General features: G+C 43.5%; 1 protein-coding gene across 2 annotated transcripts in view; it reads left to right on the top strand.

Moving 5' to 3' along the window:
* Positions 1 to 14018, top strand: part of LOC147703621 (zinc-binding protein A33-like) — a 336075-nt gene that overhangs the window by 92801 nt on the left and 229256 nt on the right. Inside the window, exons 1-2 of one of the 2 annotated variants that reach the window (XM_086931962.1) lie at positions 380 to 560; positions 8944 to 9350. In XM_086931962.1, the coding sequence (XP_086788088.1) occupies positions 518 to 560; positions 8944 to 9350 (450 nt within the window). In that variant the 5' untranslated portion in view covers positions 380 to 517. Of the gene's footprint in view, positions 1 to 379; positions 561 to 8943; positions 9351 to 14018 lie in introns of those variants that run through there. The other variant, XM_086931961.1, reaches the window with a different exon arrangement.

Below are 14018 nucleotides of genomic sequence, written 5' to 3'. Positions count from 1 at the left end.
CGTGCATGCTTATACATTTTTATTTATTTCAAGTTTCTTTCATTATTCTACTCGAGATTTGCGTCCTGTCTGGTCGTGTGCCGTATGACTCTTTTAATAAAGACATGTCGGGTAATTAATTGCTTCCTGTCTCTTCATTTGCAGCATTGACTCCTTCATTAAAGAAACGTGAGCAATTATTCGGGGGGGGGGGGGGGTGGTCAGGCAAGAGTTTTAACTTTTCATTTTTAAAAGTCCATCCCTGTTGCTGGTAATCGTCATCATTACCTACTTTGCATTTTTCCCTCGGGGCAGTCGGGCTTCTTTTTGTCGTGTTTCAGTAGTTGGGCTTCTTTTCATGCAAGCACTTAATTTCCATCACCTGCGCCCTTTAAACTGAGAAGAAACAGCCCCCTCCTATTAACGATAGCGGCGCTGCAGTTTGGCTGGGCGTTCATTGTTGACTGCTACAAAGCAGCTTTTTGTTATTTTATCTGCCTTTCTTCCTTGCATTGACCTCTCAGTGCGCTTTTCTTTCATGGACTCCCTTAAACTACCCCGTGTACAGCCTTCCGAAGCGGGTAAGAGCATCAGACATACTGCAACCATATTGCCGCTTCATAAGTTTAAGTTTGCTAACGTCCTGTCACGTTGTGGATTTCGTACTTGTGATCTTGGCCGTTAAAAGGAAGTTTACAGTAACTTGCCGTTTTAGGAAGGTTGAACTGGTACAGTAGGTTTGTTAAAAAGTGGGCGCATTATTTTTTGTTTTAGTGTACTTTAAATAGTTCTAGCAAGCTTGTTGAGGATAAATGTTTTGCGACAGTCCTAAAAAGTTTAAGGCGTTAGGATTTCGTTTTTCTGAGACTATATTTCGTGCCATCGTTGATTTTTTTCGTTTCCACCCACTATAATTGTTATGGCCTTTCTACTTTCACAACATCATCCTCCGCTTGTTTAAAACATTGTATTGCACTTCAAAGTACAACGAGCTGCTTTTCTGCTTTTATTTGTAATTTATACTTTGGGCCTTTTTGGAAGTCGTTCTTACTCTCGCGCCTTTATTCTCTGTAACATACTTTCACTTGCCACTTCTGTGGTTCCTCTTGGCCTCAAGTTGTAACATAAAGAGACTGGGGTGTTTGGTCAGTTGTGAACTCTCTCGCTATCCTCACCTGTTAATTTTCTGTGACTCCGTTTAAGTATGTGTTTGTGTTTGTGTGTATGTATGTATGTATGTATGTATGTATGTATGTATGTATGTATGTATATATATATGTGTGTATATATATATATTTCAGCCAATCAGTCTTTGGATGTATGCGTTCCATAAAGGGACTGACTGGGGTGTTTGGTCAGTTGTGAATTCCCTCGCAATCCTCACCTGCTAAATTTGTGTGACTCTGTTTAATTATATGTGTGTGTGTGTGTGTATATATATATATATATATATATATATATATATATATATATATATATATACACATTAATTCAGTTTTCAGGTGCATGCGTTCGAGAATAAGCCATCTCCTCTTCTTGAGTTTGTATGGACATCTTTTCAGCACAGCCATCTGCTGCCTTCCTTACTTTCAACAGGCGCAACACTGGGTTTCTAGAATTAAATTTGTTTTTTTTTTTACTACTCCCTATAATGCATCCTTTCCACCCCATTCAGACATGGAATCGCTTGATCAGTGACACACAGCCGCTTCTGCTTTTACAATTCTGTTTTTTTTCCTGCCACCCAGGAAAATCCTACTCTGTTGTGTGTGTTGTGCCTGGCCCCCTCCCATTTAACCTCTGCTGTTGCAGTCTATCTAGAAACTGTTATTTACCTTGTACACCATAGCTTCTCCCCTAGTGCCCTCAGAATGGCGACTTACTACTTCTGTATAAAAACCACTTGCACTTGCAGCATCTGATTAGATTCACACTTCCCAATACATTTTGCCATCCATTGACAACATTGTAACTCCATTCCTATGTTTGAAAAATGAGACGCATACCAAAATCATCTTTGACACTCCAAGTGTACCTTTTGATGGATCACCAGTGCTTCTGCCATGGAAAATCCTAACCCTTTTTATAAAAAGTTCTCTCTATAATCACCTTAAATGCAGGATTCATATGTCCCAACATTTGCACTTTCCTGATACATAATTTTTTAAGTGAAATCTATTGTATTTAATATAGATTTTAAAAGGGGCTTACTTCCCACCCTTACTTTTAATTGGTTTGTGTGCTTGCCACTTTTTTCCTCCGTTTCTGTTGACTGTAGCATACTATTTTCTGTTATTGCTTGTATTTCTCATCAGTGTCCTGGGGCCGAAGTACTCATTTTCATCTGATGCCCTTCTTTTTTTTTATCTGTGATCAAGCGTGTATTTGTTTTCCATCCCCCTCCTGCTGTTTGTTCTCTTATTTTATAAATTTAACTTGAGAGAAGGTATTGGAGCACTTTACATGAGCACCAGTTTAAAAGGGGCAGTTGTGACTCCTGCCTGAGACTTGAACCCTGTTCTTCGGCTTTAAAGTTGGCGCACTAGCCCTTGTGCTACATTCTCTGTGTGAGTCAGGAAGATCAGCATATAAGATGGCCGGCGCTCCTTTGGAATGTACAATTAAAATGTATTCCAGAGCAGTGCCATTTTCGCTCTCTTTCTCACGCTCTCTTTCTCTCTTCATATATATATATATATATATATATATATATCTATATCTATATCTATATCTCTATCCAAATCAAAGAGAGTTGTCCCCTCGAGTAAGGCCACACACAGGAGAATGAATTTCGGCGCTTTATTGAACAACAGCAACAGTCGAGGTGTCGGGGCAATTCATCATGATGAATTGCCCTGACACCTCGACTGTTGCTGTTGTTCAATAAAGCGCCGAAATTCATTCTCCTGTGTGTGGCCTTACTCGAGGGGACAACTCTCTTTGATTTGGATATTTAACGGCCCGTCCTGCCGTGAGAAAGGCCCTGCTGCAGAGAACAGACCAGTGCTGATGCAAAAGGCATGTGGCACAAAAAGGGACAGGAGACAGGCCGAAACTAGCAATAAAGTACGGTGAGTTGTTCAGGACTCTGTCGTCATGCCCCACTTGGGATTCATGTTTGCATAACTTAACAGCGCGGCCCTAACTCACTGGAGAAGGATGGTGAAGCACTACAAGGGCCAGTGGACCTTGCGACGGTACACGCCTACTGGGGCGGTGCCTTGAGGAATATCAGGTGCTCCAGAAACTGTGCCGCGGATGTTAGCAATTCCAAGCCCATGAAGAAGTGCGTCTTAGCACGAAACGCGTCGGGCTCCTGAACTTCATGATGAATTGCCCTGACACCTCGACTGTTGCTGTTGTTCAATAAAGCGCCGAAATTCATTCTCCTGTGTGTGGCCTTACTCGAGGGGACAACTCTCTTTGATTTGGATATTTAACGGCCCGTCCTGCCGTGAGAAAGGCCCTGCTGCAGAGAACAGACCAGTGCTGATGCAAAAGGCATGTGGCACAAAAAGGGACAGGAGACAGGCCGAAACCAGCAATAAAGTACGGTGAGTTGTTCAGGACTCTGTCGTCATGCCCCACTTGGGATTCATGTTTGCATAACTTAACAGCGCGGCCCTAACTCACTGGAGAAGGATGGTGAAGCACTACAAGGGCCAGTGGACCTTGCGACGGTACACGCCTACTGGGGCGGTGCCTTGAGGAATATCAGGTGCTCCAGAAACTGTGCCGCGGATGTTAGCAATTCCAAGCCCATGAAGAAGTGCGTCTTAGCACGAAACGCGTCGGGCTCCTGAACTTCATGATGAATTGCCCTGACACCTCGACTGTTGCTGTTCAATAAAGCGCCGAAATTCATTCTCCTGTGTGTGGCCTTACTCGAGAGGACAACTCTCTTTGATTTGGAGATATATATATATATATATATATCTCCATTAAGGTTCAAAAACTTTATTAATGTGTTAAATGCATGGTGTCACTGACTAAGGCGAAACGCGTTTGTTGTGGGGTCCCTGAACAATAAAGAAACTGTGGACCTGACTTGTCTCTCCGGAGTGCTGTGTGTTTTCTGCGTGATGGCGAAAAATTCGAGCTATATATAATCTCCAGTTCGCTTGATGTGCTGTATGCTTTAATTATTGTCCATGCATGGCATCGAAATCAAACATGCTTGTGCAAATTCAAATGCACACTCGGCTCTGGAATGCCGGCTGCAGCCAAAGCACTATTTGCGTGAGATGTGGCCCCACAATATGTTTAGGCCCTTCCAAGCATGGTTAACTCTGCTTCAAGTCTCATACTGAGGCTGCATCTGATCAGACATCCCAGAAGATTAACAGCTCTGACAAGTGTCAGATATAAGTGGTTAAATTAACCTGTTTCAGTCATGGTCCCTGCATTACTGCATCACCACTTTTAAATCACACTTTTTGTGCTTCTTGAGCTCTGCCCCTGCATTTGTTCAATACCCCCAGTGTGTAAAATGTTATTAGCGAACACTTATTTTGGGTAGGAGATGCTGCCTGCCCGTGGTCTAGGAGAGGTTATGCATTTCGGGGTAACTTCTGGGATGCAGCACTGACTTGCGATGTGGCTGATGCTGCTAAGGTTTGTCACGGCCCCAAACAACCTCCCTGATTTGATATACCATAGTATGCAAACAAAATATGTTTCTTAGAAATCCATAACTTCTCCATTTGATTCTACATCTGCAGTGGTACCTCGCTTGAAGTTAGATTCAGTCGTCTGAATCTCTAATTATTACATTAAATATTTAAATGGAGTATGTAGTTCAAAATCAAATCCTCTCTTTACTCAATCCACATGCCCTTGTTCGGCATATTACACGACGCGGGCAACTGGTGTAAATCAAATTTGGACTGAGTCTAACTTCAAGTGAGGTACCACCACGGATGTAGAATCAAATGGGAGAAGTTATGGAGTTCTAAAAATATATCTTGTTTGTTTCTGGCCCCGAGAAAGCCCAAATGTTGGGCAAAATGCTTTGGCTGTGCATAACTGTTTGTCATAAATTAGAAGATATTGAATAAAAGAATGAATACAAGCAAAGAAAAGACCTTTCGTATCATCCTTTTTCTATGAATACTACAATGTGTTGAATCATGTTTTTGGGTTAAAAGTTGCCACTCTGTTTATATTTATTGAAATATGAAAACTTATCATTGGTAGCTAGCTTTTTGAGGTGGGCAATTATCAGAAGTCTATTTAAATACTTACTCTTATTAAAAATATTGAACACTCGTAGTGGTGTGGTATCCAGGATCCCTTGCTGCCAATAATTGCTCAGTCTTCCATTCCCAACTTGACTCTTCCGACTGCTTTTTTTTATCCATGCTCCCTTTCATCTCTTCCACATCTGTGCCTACTGCTGTAACAACCAACCTACCATTGCAGTCAATGGTATTTTACAGCCCAACCTACCATTGGCATCAATGGTATTTTACAGCCCAATGTAACAATCAATCCCTTTTGTTAGTGGTCACAACAGGATTGTTTTTTTTAATTCCATGGTAAGTCTTCACCCACCATGACTGTCTTATGCTTCCAACTCTTAACCTTTGCTGACATCTAATTTCCACTCTGCTGACCACTAAGCTTTTACCTGGGGCCAAATGTATCCCAGACTCTGCTACACCACCCTGCTGACCTCTTCACTTCTCCTGTTCGTTATTGCTCTGTGCTATCCATCTACAATGCATCACATTTTTATTCGCAGTATATTTACCTTTTTGCTATTTCTACTCTTGGGCCTTATTGTTTCCACTCTGTCTCCCAATACATTATCAGCCATTGCCACTTTCCACTATCGCACCCTCCACATACTCCATGTCGTTCTCACTATGGCACAAATCTATGGTATTTGTGTGCTGGGTGCAAACACGTACAGTGTAATCCATATGATGCGCCACCTCTAGGCAGTACATTAGTGAAATACAGAGAAGCTTGCTAAAGCAGCTGCTCAGTCTTTCGCTATGTAGGTGGCTCCCACCTGCACTTCAAGGTGAGGGGGGGTGACAGATCTTCCCTGTAAGTGAGTGCAGTGAATGACGGCATTTGCTTGCAGGCGATGTCTGGGGTCCTTTTTTTCCCCTCACTTCCCCTGAGACAGAGGGCTACCTTGGGGTGCACCGGCTGTGCACCGTCTTTTTGTGGCACATAGTGCCCCTCCTGACTGTCTCTGCGTCAATGTCCATAATTCAGCGCACAGGCAGTGTTTCCCTCATTTGCAAGGGGTCCCACCTCCCATGCAAATGAGAGAATGCCCTCTTAAAATGGCACCAGTACCGTCTGTTCCAGCATTATTTGTTGTTTAACAGAAGCGGCTGCACCAGCATTGTGCCTCCTTCTGTAATACAACAGGGCTGTGAGGGTGCAGAAAACAGACTGAGATGTATCGTGCGCCCCAAGGGCACTGTCTGTATTCTGAACACCGGAGTGCCCTCCCTTTTCTAACATTGGCTTCCTTTCATCTTCATCGACCCATCTGTCTTTTGTTCTAAAATACTGGCCTTGCAATCTTCCATACTAAAGGTTCTAATGCTTCCTCTTCACCACTTTCTTCTGTAATGTAATTCCTATCATTTGCAACTAATCCTTCTACTTAATGTGTACACTTGTACACCTGCACAACATGCCTCAGTTGCCTTCACCCTTTGGATAAAAAAATCTGTAATTTCTCTTTTGCTACCTGTTCACCCTTTATTCCTATCCCTTTGGCTTCAGTATCACTTTCATCGTCAACCTTGTCTCTTTATCCCCCCCTCAAACACCCTCTATTTGAACAGTCTGACCTGTCGCACTTGATAACCTCTTCCCTTATGCTCCGTTCACGTCAAAACAACCTTTATGTGCCTCACCATTTGCTCAATTAAACAGGGCAGTGCTGCCCTCTGCTGTGTTTTTGCCTGCAAAGCATTCAGTAACCAACAAAATTCTTGCCTGGTTGTGACCTATGGGATACCGACTGATTTGAAAGTGCACAATTACTCCCAAACTTTAATCTATTTGAACCGCTGGCCAGAAATATTTTAGGTTTTCCATGCAGCGTGCGCTTCCAGAGAATTGCTACTTTCTCACTGACCCAGTCTTTGAGGCTTCTCATCTGGGTTCCCACTTCCAGCAAGTCACACCGTGTTTCTCAAGCAGTGTCTTCACTCTCCTACAGTTTCCCTACAGCATGCTGTCGCAACTATGATGCTACACGGCTCCCTTCAAAACTCTGCTTTGCTTGCCTAGCCAACTTATGTCGGCTCGCCTCTCACTTATCTCTTACTTTCGCTAAACCCAGCTTCTTGTTTCCTTCCGTGCCTCATCCCTGTCTTCCTCAAAAACTGCGAACTCCAAAGATATATCCAGGTGTGTACAGGGCACTTTCATTTCAGTACTGGGAGTACATAATTCTTCCATTGGGAAAAGAGTTAACAAATAGTAGAAATTCAATTTTCTCCCCCAAAATATTTCTCCACAGATTAGGGTTGCTGAGCAGCTAGATCACAAGACCTCTGGAAATCTATGGCTGAAAAAGAGAGTCCACATTTTGGAGTGGCCAAATGAAAGTTCAGACCTCGGCAGACTTGAGTTGCTGTGATGGAACCTGAATAGCTGTTCATAAAATAATGCTCTGAAACATCACTGAGCTTAAGCAGATTTGTAAGGAGTGGGTCAGAATGTTCCTAGTTGTTGTGAGAGCATCTTGCATGAAATATTTATTTCACTATTGCTTCTAAAAGGGTTCTTTAAGGTGCGGGAAAACTTAAAAATAAAGAAAAAAGACCAGATTCCTCTTGACAAGATAAAAGCAGGTTTTCTGCCGCGGCAGGGAGAGTATCCATCCCCACACAGGTTAACATCTGGTGTCAATTTGCTGCTTTACAGGCAGCCACTTAAACAGCAACATGATCAATGCTTCTAACAAAAGGCCAAATTATAGTTACTCTGCAATTACATATTTGTTACTGAAAAACATCTTGTCACCTGTGTCCCCAAACTTTTAACCTATTTCCCACACCTTCTTTATTGCAGTTCTGATAATGCTTAACTATTTATTACTTTTGAATGCATGTGTATATTGTGTGTGTTTTATCATTTTGCTCTCAAGACCTTTTATCAGATTCTATGTACTCTTGGCTAATGCAATCTCCTGCTCTTATGCTTCAAGCCATGTTTCTAAGTTACTAGGGCAACTGAAAACATGCTTGTTATGCTAACATCATAAATTCTTTCAGCCTTTTACAAACACTGGTTTTCCTTTAACTAAGACCTTTCCCGGTCATGCACTCTATTTCCTAGTGACATTTTCATCTCTTACATCAGCAATGGATTTGGGCCTGCATGGCTCTTTCACCACACATAATTTTATATAGCTTTCTACTGTTGTCTGCTGTAGTGTAATTTCTTCATTTTATTTCCTCCAACAAATGTTATTTATTTAGTGTACTTTTCACACAGATAACTGATGACCACGTGAATGTATAGTTGTCACGCTTTTGGGGTTATCTACTGCTAGGGCTTGATGAGAGGTGATACGTTTTAATGTGTAAATCGATACACAATCTTATGACTATACTTTGCCATATCCCCGCATGAAGAACTCATGTAGTTGTCCTTGCAGCCTGCATTCCTCCAACTACAAGCCCTTCAAACACCACCCATTCCCACGTGGCATGCAGCATTCCAAATACCAACTCACTTATTACTGCAAATTGTCTTCAGTTTCTCTTTATGCATGTCGAGCCTCATTCCTCCAAACAATCAAGTCACTACCTTAATGTCCCTTAAAATACCATGTAATGTCTGCATCAGTCCCCTCTTTCTCTTTTCCCAAGAACAGTTTTACCTGGAGCATGACCGTAAGACTTTCTAGAGTGCTGTATTCAGAAGTGTGTACTTACTTTACCACTCTCCTTCCCTTTCACGTTCCTTTTTTTCTTGTTACAGATGTTGCAGCTACTGGAGACCTCAAGGACGAGCTGACTTGCTCAGTCTGCCTGGAGCTTTTTGAAAAACCAGTGCTTCTACCGTGTGGGCACCCCTTCTGTAGAAGCTGTATTGATCATGTCTGTGGCCGCAAACTGTTAGTCTCCTGTCCTTTCTGCAGAACAGAGTTCATGCGAGGTGGATACACTTCTAGCTTGGTGCTGGCCAACCTGGTGGAGAAAGTGAGAGGAGAATTCCCATTACGAAGCCCGGCGAGGCCCAACGATGGCTTATGCACGGACCATGATGAGAAACTGCTTTTGTTCTGCAAGGATGATGGTGACTTAGCTTGCACAGTATGCCAAGATGCACTCAAGCACTCCAATCACAACTTCCTGCTGCTACAAGAAGCCCATGACCTTTACAAGGTAAGGTTCTCGTGGCTGGGAATACCTATGGCTTTACTGTCCCAAATGTCTTGTTCGTCTGAGTTTTGTTTTGTGGTGCGATGGCTGTCTAGTCTCCTCATGCTGCTGCACATCTGTCTTCTGTGCTATTGGATAATATTATACCTCTGTGTGGAGGGAGTACAGATGGCTAGTGCTTCTAACTCTAAATATTTTCAGACCTGACCAGGATGTTTGGTGATACAAGTCCTCCTAAAGGATTTCATTTATTGCTTGTGTTGCTATCAATAGTTGCTTCTTGTGTGACACCCATGTTTTGTTTACGGCTTGTGATGGATTTGGTTACAACCAGTAAGCCTTTTTGCCCTGAAGAGCCTGTAATGTAGCCTATGGACCTTATGGAGTGGAGAGAAGATTGGGGTCTCATAGACCATTTGACATTCTGTAGGGCCCAGTAAGAATGAAGATTTGCAGTGTCCTGCCAAAGGGGCAGCGGCGAGTCTGTAGTTAGGCTCCCATTCGTAAGTGCACATTCTTGTTTCTACAGATCGTTATTATGCACTGCCCTTTTGCAGAATGTAGGTACCTCGATTACAGTACAGGCAATATTTGTAGGGTCATTAATATGCAGAACATAGTGTTATGGCCTGGTATTCCCTCCCTCACCCCCCCCCCCCTCCCCAAGTCCCCTTTTTTACCTTTGGTACCTTCGGCCAGCCCTTGCCTGGATAGTCTCCCTCCCTTTTTCATTGCAAGTATTGAGACCACACCAATTTTGGAATTTTTGGATTAGGGGGGTGTAACCCCCCCCCGTATTTATTACAAAATTAAAAAACATTATTTAATAACATTCTGTACAATTACGCAGGAAGGCCAGATATATTGTTAGACCGATGTTGTCACATGGCTAAACTTAACTCTAATACACACAACACTCCTACTGTAAATCTAACAATGCCTATATCCCCTTTTGCGTGTCCCCTATATACACTTTCTGCGTGTCCCCTCTAGAGCCTATGGCAAGGTCAATGACTGGCAGCCTCCTGATCCCAGCTAACTATGAGAAATTACTCCGCCGGAGTCTGCTTGCGCAGGGGGTACAGCTTATCGGACGGATACTTTCCCCCAGAACCCCCCCCCCCCCTACGTCCTGTGCCTTTAACTCCATAACGGGGGCTGCAGAAATTCTGCATACTTGCGCCCTGCTGCGCATGCGCGTGTGGGGGAGGCCACAGGCCCACTGGGAAGAAAGACTCCCCTGCACCCCGACAGCCTACCTACCGGCTGTCACTGCCCCTGGAGTTGCATGTTTGACCGCTAAGGACCGAAGACTATGCTTGCCGCCTGACCGGAGACACACGACTAAATACGACATTATTACCTGAAATCAATAACATGTACTGACATCTAATTGAAGTGTGTAATGTTGAATAAATAACACTTGGGATTTAATAACAAAACCCCGAGATCGTAAACTCTATCACCAGTTCAGAGTTGAGACGCTACCGTTTAGGAAGTTCACATGCAAATGGTTACCAGGAACTAGTGATAAGTGCCCATTTTGCCCGGATTGAGTAGAAGATATCGACCATTTTCTATATATTTGTCCGGAGTACCAGCAACTCAGAAGTACGTGGCTTAAACCAACATGCAGAAATCTGGGGACGCGCTCTGCGCTGTCTGCCAAAAGGCTACTGAAAACCGGTTGTAATGACATCGCAATAATAGGGGTATCTAAGTTCTTGAGTTGGGCTTGGGTTTTGCGGGAGAGAAATGGGGGGGTTGCAATAGCTATACATTAATTTCTCCAGGGTTCGGTATTTAGTAAAGTCTTGTGTGTGTGATATATTTAATCCTGTTTTAATATATTGATTCTTAAAATTGTAAATAGGTATTTATATTCTTACTAAATTTGTCGGACAGTTTTTTTATGGTGTTTTAACGGTTGAATTTTGTTGTAACATGTAATTATTTAACTGTCCTGTCTTTTAAGATGAGAAATCGCAATAAAGACTTCTTAAAAAAAACACCAGATGCAACCAATTAGCGGCCTTCTTTGAGAGCAAAATAATAAACATCCTACAATCCCTACCGCTAAAGTCACATATCTCTGCCCCTGCGGATTTTACTGCCGCAATCACAGGCCCCACTCTGGATTTCTTTACCCAGATATCCAAAGAAGACTTTCAAACTGCTCTGTCCGCCATGAAGAGTGGATCCCCTAATGATCCGGCTCCCATGTATATTCTTCAGCATGTGGGACCTACCATCTCCCCTTTGGCTACAGACCTTATTAATGCTTCGTTTGAGCAAGGGGTGGTTCCCCCTGGTTGGAAACAGGCTGTAGTAAAGGCGCTACTAAAGAAACCAGAACTTGACCCCCATGACTTCGCAAACCTCCGACCAATTTCTCTGTTGCCAGGGCTTAGCAAGATCACAGAGAAAACTGCAAATCAACAACTCTCTGCTTTTTTAGAGACCAACAGGCTGCTCCGCACCTCTCAATCCGGGTTCCGCCCTGGCCAGGGGACTGAGACCGCTCTCTTAACAGTGGTCGAGGAAGCAAGGTGCATCTTGGATTTAGGAGGATCCTCCTGGATCTAAGCGCAGCATTCGATACTGTGGACCATAAGATCTTAGTCCAGCGCCTTTCTAATTTAGGGGTAAGAGGCACGGTATTGCGGTGGCTAACATCCTTTTTGAAGAACAGAACCTTCCAGGTTTGGGAAGGGTACGCGCGCTCCAAGCCTTTCTCCCTCCAGTGTGGGGTACCGCAGGGCTCTTCATTGAGCCCTACTTTATTTAACATTTATATGGCCCCCTGGAGGATGTTGTCACTCCCTTTGAGATTAAAGTTGTTACATACGCTGACGTCACCCAATTGGTTGTCTCGCTCTCCCTGGAAAAGGACAATTCTGAAAACCTGCATAACTGCCTCTCCGAAATTTACACATGGATGTGCGACTCTCGACTTAAATTAAATGGCACAAAAACAGAACTCATGCTTCTGGGCCAGCAAATGACATACCTTCCCACCTCCATCTGGCCCATGTGCCAAGGGGATTTCCCTCCACCAAAGAAAGAACTCAAAAGCCTAGGGGTATGGCTGGAGCAAGACCTCTCCCTTAAGACACAGGCCAAAATGACTGCTGGCACCTGTGTGGGCTTACTCCGCTCAGCCTGTAAGATTCTCACCCTACTTCCGACACAATCCAGAAAGTTGCTCATTCAGGGTCTTATCTTATCTAGATTAGACTACAGTAATGCCCTCTTTATGGCCGCTCCAGAATCTACCATCAATATCCTTCAGCGCATCCAGAACTCAGCGGCTAGGCTGCTGACAGGCACCTCCCGGAGAACATCGGCTAAACCAGCACTCAAGGCTCTTCATTGGTTGCCTGTCCGGGAAAGGAAAACATTTAAGGCTCTGTGTATCGGGCAAAGGGCCCCCTATCCTTGCGAAAATGCTCTATCCTACAAAACCACCAGGACCCTGCGCTCCTCCCAGGGTAACCTGGCCACTGTTCAAAGAGTTAGGAAGGCCCGAACTGGAGGGCGGCGTTTTTCGGTCACCGCTGCAACCCTGTGGAACTCCCTGCCGATTTAGTCTTCGATCCGAACCGACCTATTTGAAGTTTCATAAACTCCTGAAGACACACCTGTTCCCACAAGATCCATAATATCACCTGTCACCCCCTCTAGTTCCCCTCAGATTTCCTCTGCACTCCAGCGCTGGGACGCTCCCGGGCAGCCATGCGCTTTATAAATCCTTTTTCATTTAATTTCATTCATTCACCTGTTGAACTCCAGCGTAGTTATTTTGGTAGTGGTGCAGCACCCTGACTACCCCTACTACCAGCGCCTGAGACTAACTTCAATCTGAGTACCTATTAGAGGGAAAGCCTCATTTGTTCAGATTTCTTAAGTAATGTTGCAGGGAATAGAACTCTGCTTAGGACCATAGAACATCAGCTCAGCACCTATGAGCCAGACTACCTATAGTTCCTCACTTGCCCTTCTAACCTTTCCAGAGGAACAAGTGAATTGGCACCCCATAACACAACCTTCACCCTCACTGTGATCGCGGTGACAGACACACTATTTTGCTCTTGCTCGTTCTTGTCCACAATATGATAAACAGGAGGCACAAAGGAAGCTTATAATATTTATTTAAACTATATCGTGCTGTAAGATGCAGTATTGCACCACAATTAGAAAACAAATGCATTCCAGAAATATCTTTAGCATGGTTAATCAACCAAATACCATAAAAATCCCTGGCATGTTATAAGATAGTGAAGCTAAATGATTATATAGCAAAGATCTCTGGAATTAGAGGTGGACCCAATACCTTAAGCATACATAGACGGATGTTGTACATTTCAGCTGACAGTGATCATGCTTCAGGACCTTTGCTCAGTGTGTTTTTAGAACTTCTGTCTATGACAAGACATGTTTGCTCACAAACAGCAACCAAATTCTCGTGTTATGTTTGGGTGCTAGTGCTTGACCAGAGAGAATACCCAGGGGCATTGTTGTTTGACCTTGTTTATGGTGTTCAAACAAAATCCCAGGAAAAGAAAAAAACACAAACGTGTGCAGGTTCGGTGTGAAAATACAATGTGGCCCAAAAACAAGCAGTTTTATTGTAGTGATGTGTGCAAAAGAAATACGCCCTACAACGTGCAA

Source organism: Lissotriton vulgaris, chromosome 7 (assembly GCF_964263255.1).
Source record: "Lissotriton vulgaris chromosome 7, aLisVul1.2, whole genome shotgun sequence".
NCBI lineage: Eukaryota > Metazoa > Chordata > Amphibia > Caudata > Salamandridae > Lissotriton > Lissotriton vulgaris.
The sequence above is the reverse complement of the archived record's forward strand: the minus strand, read 5'-3'. Positions and strand labels throughout refer to the sequence as shown.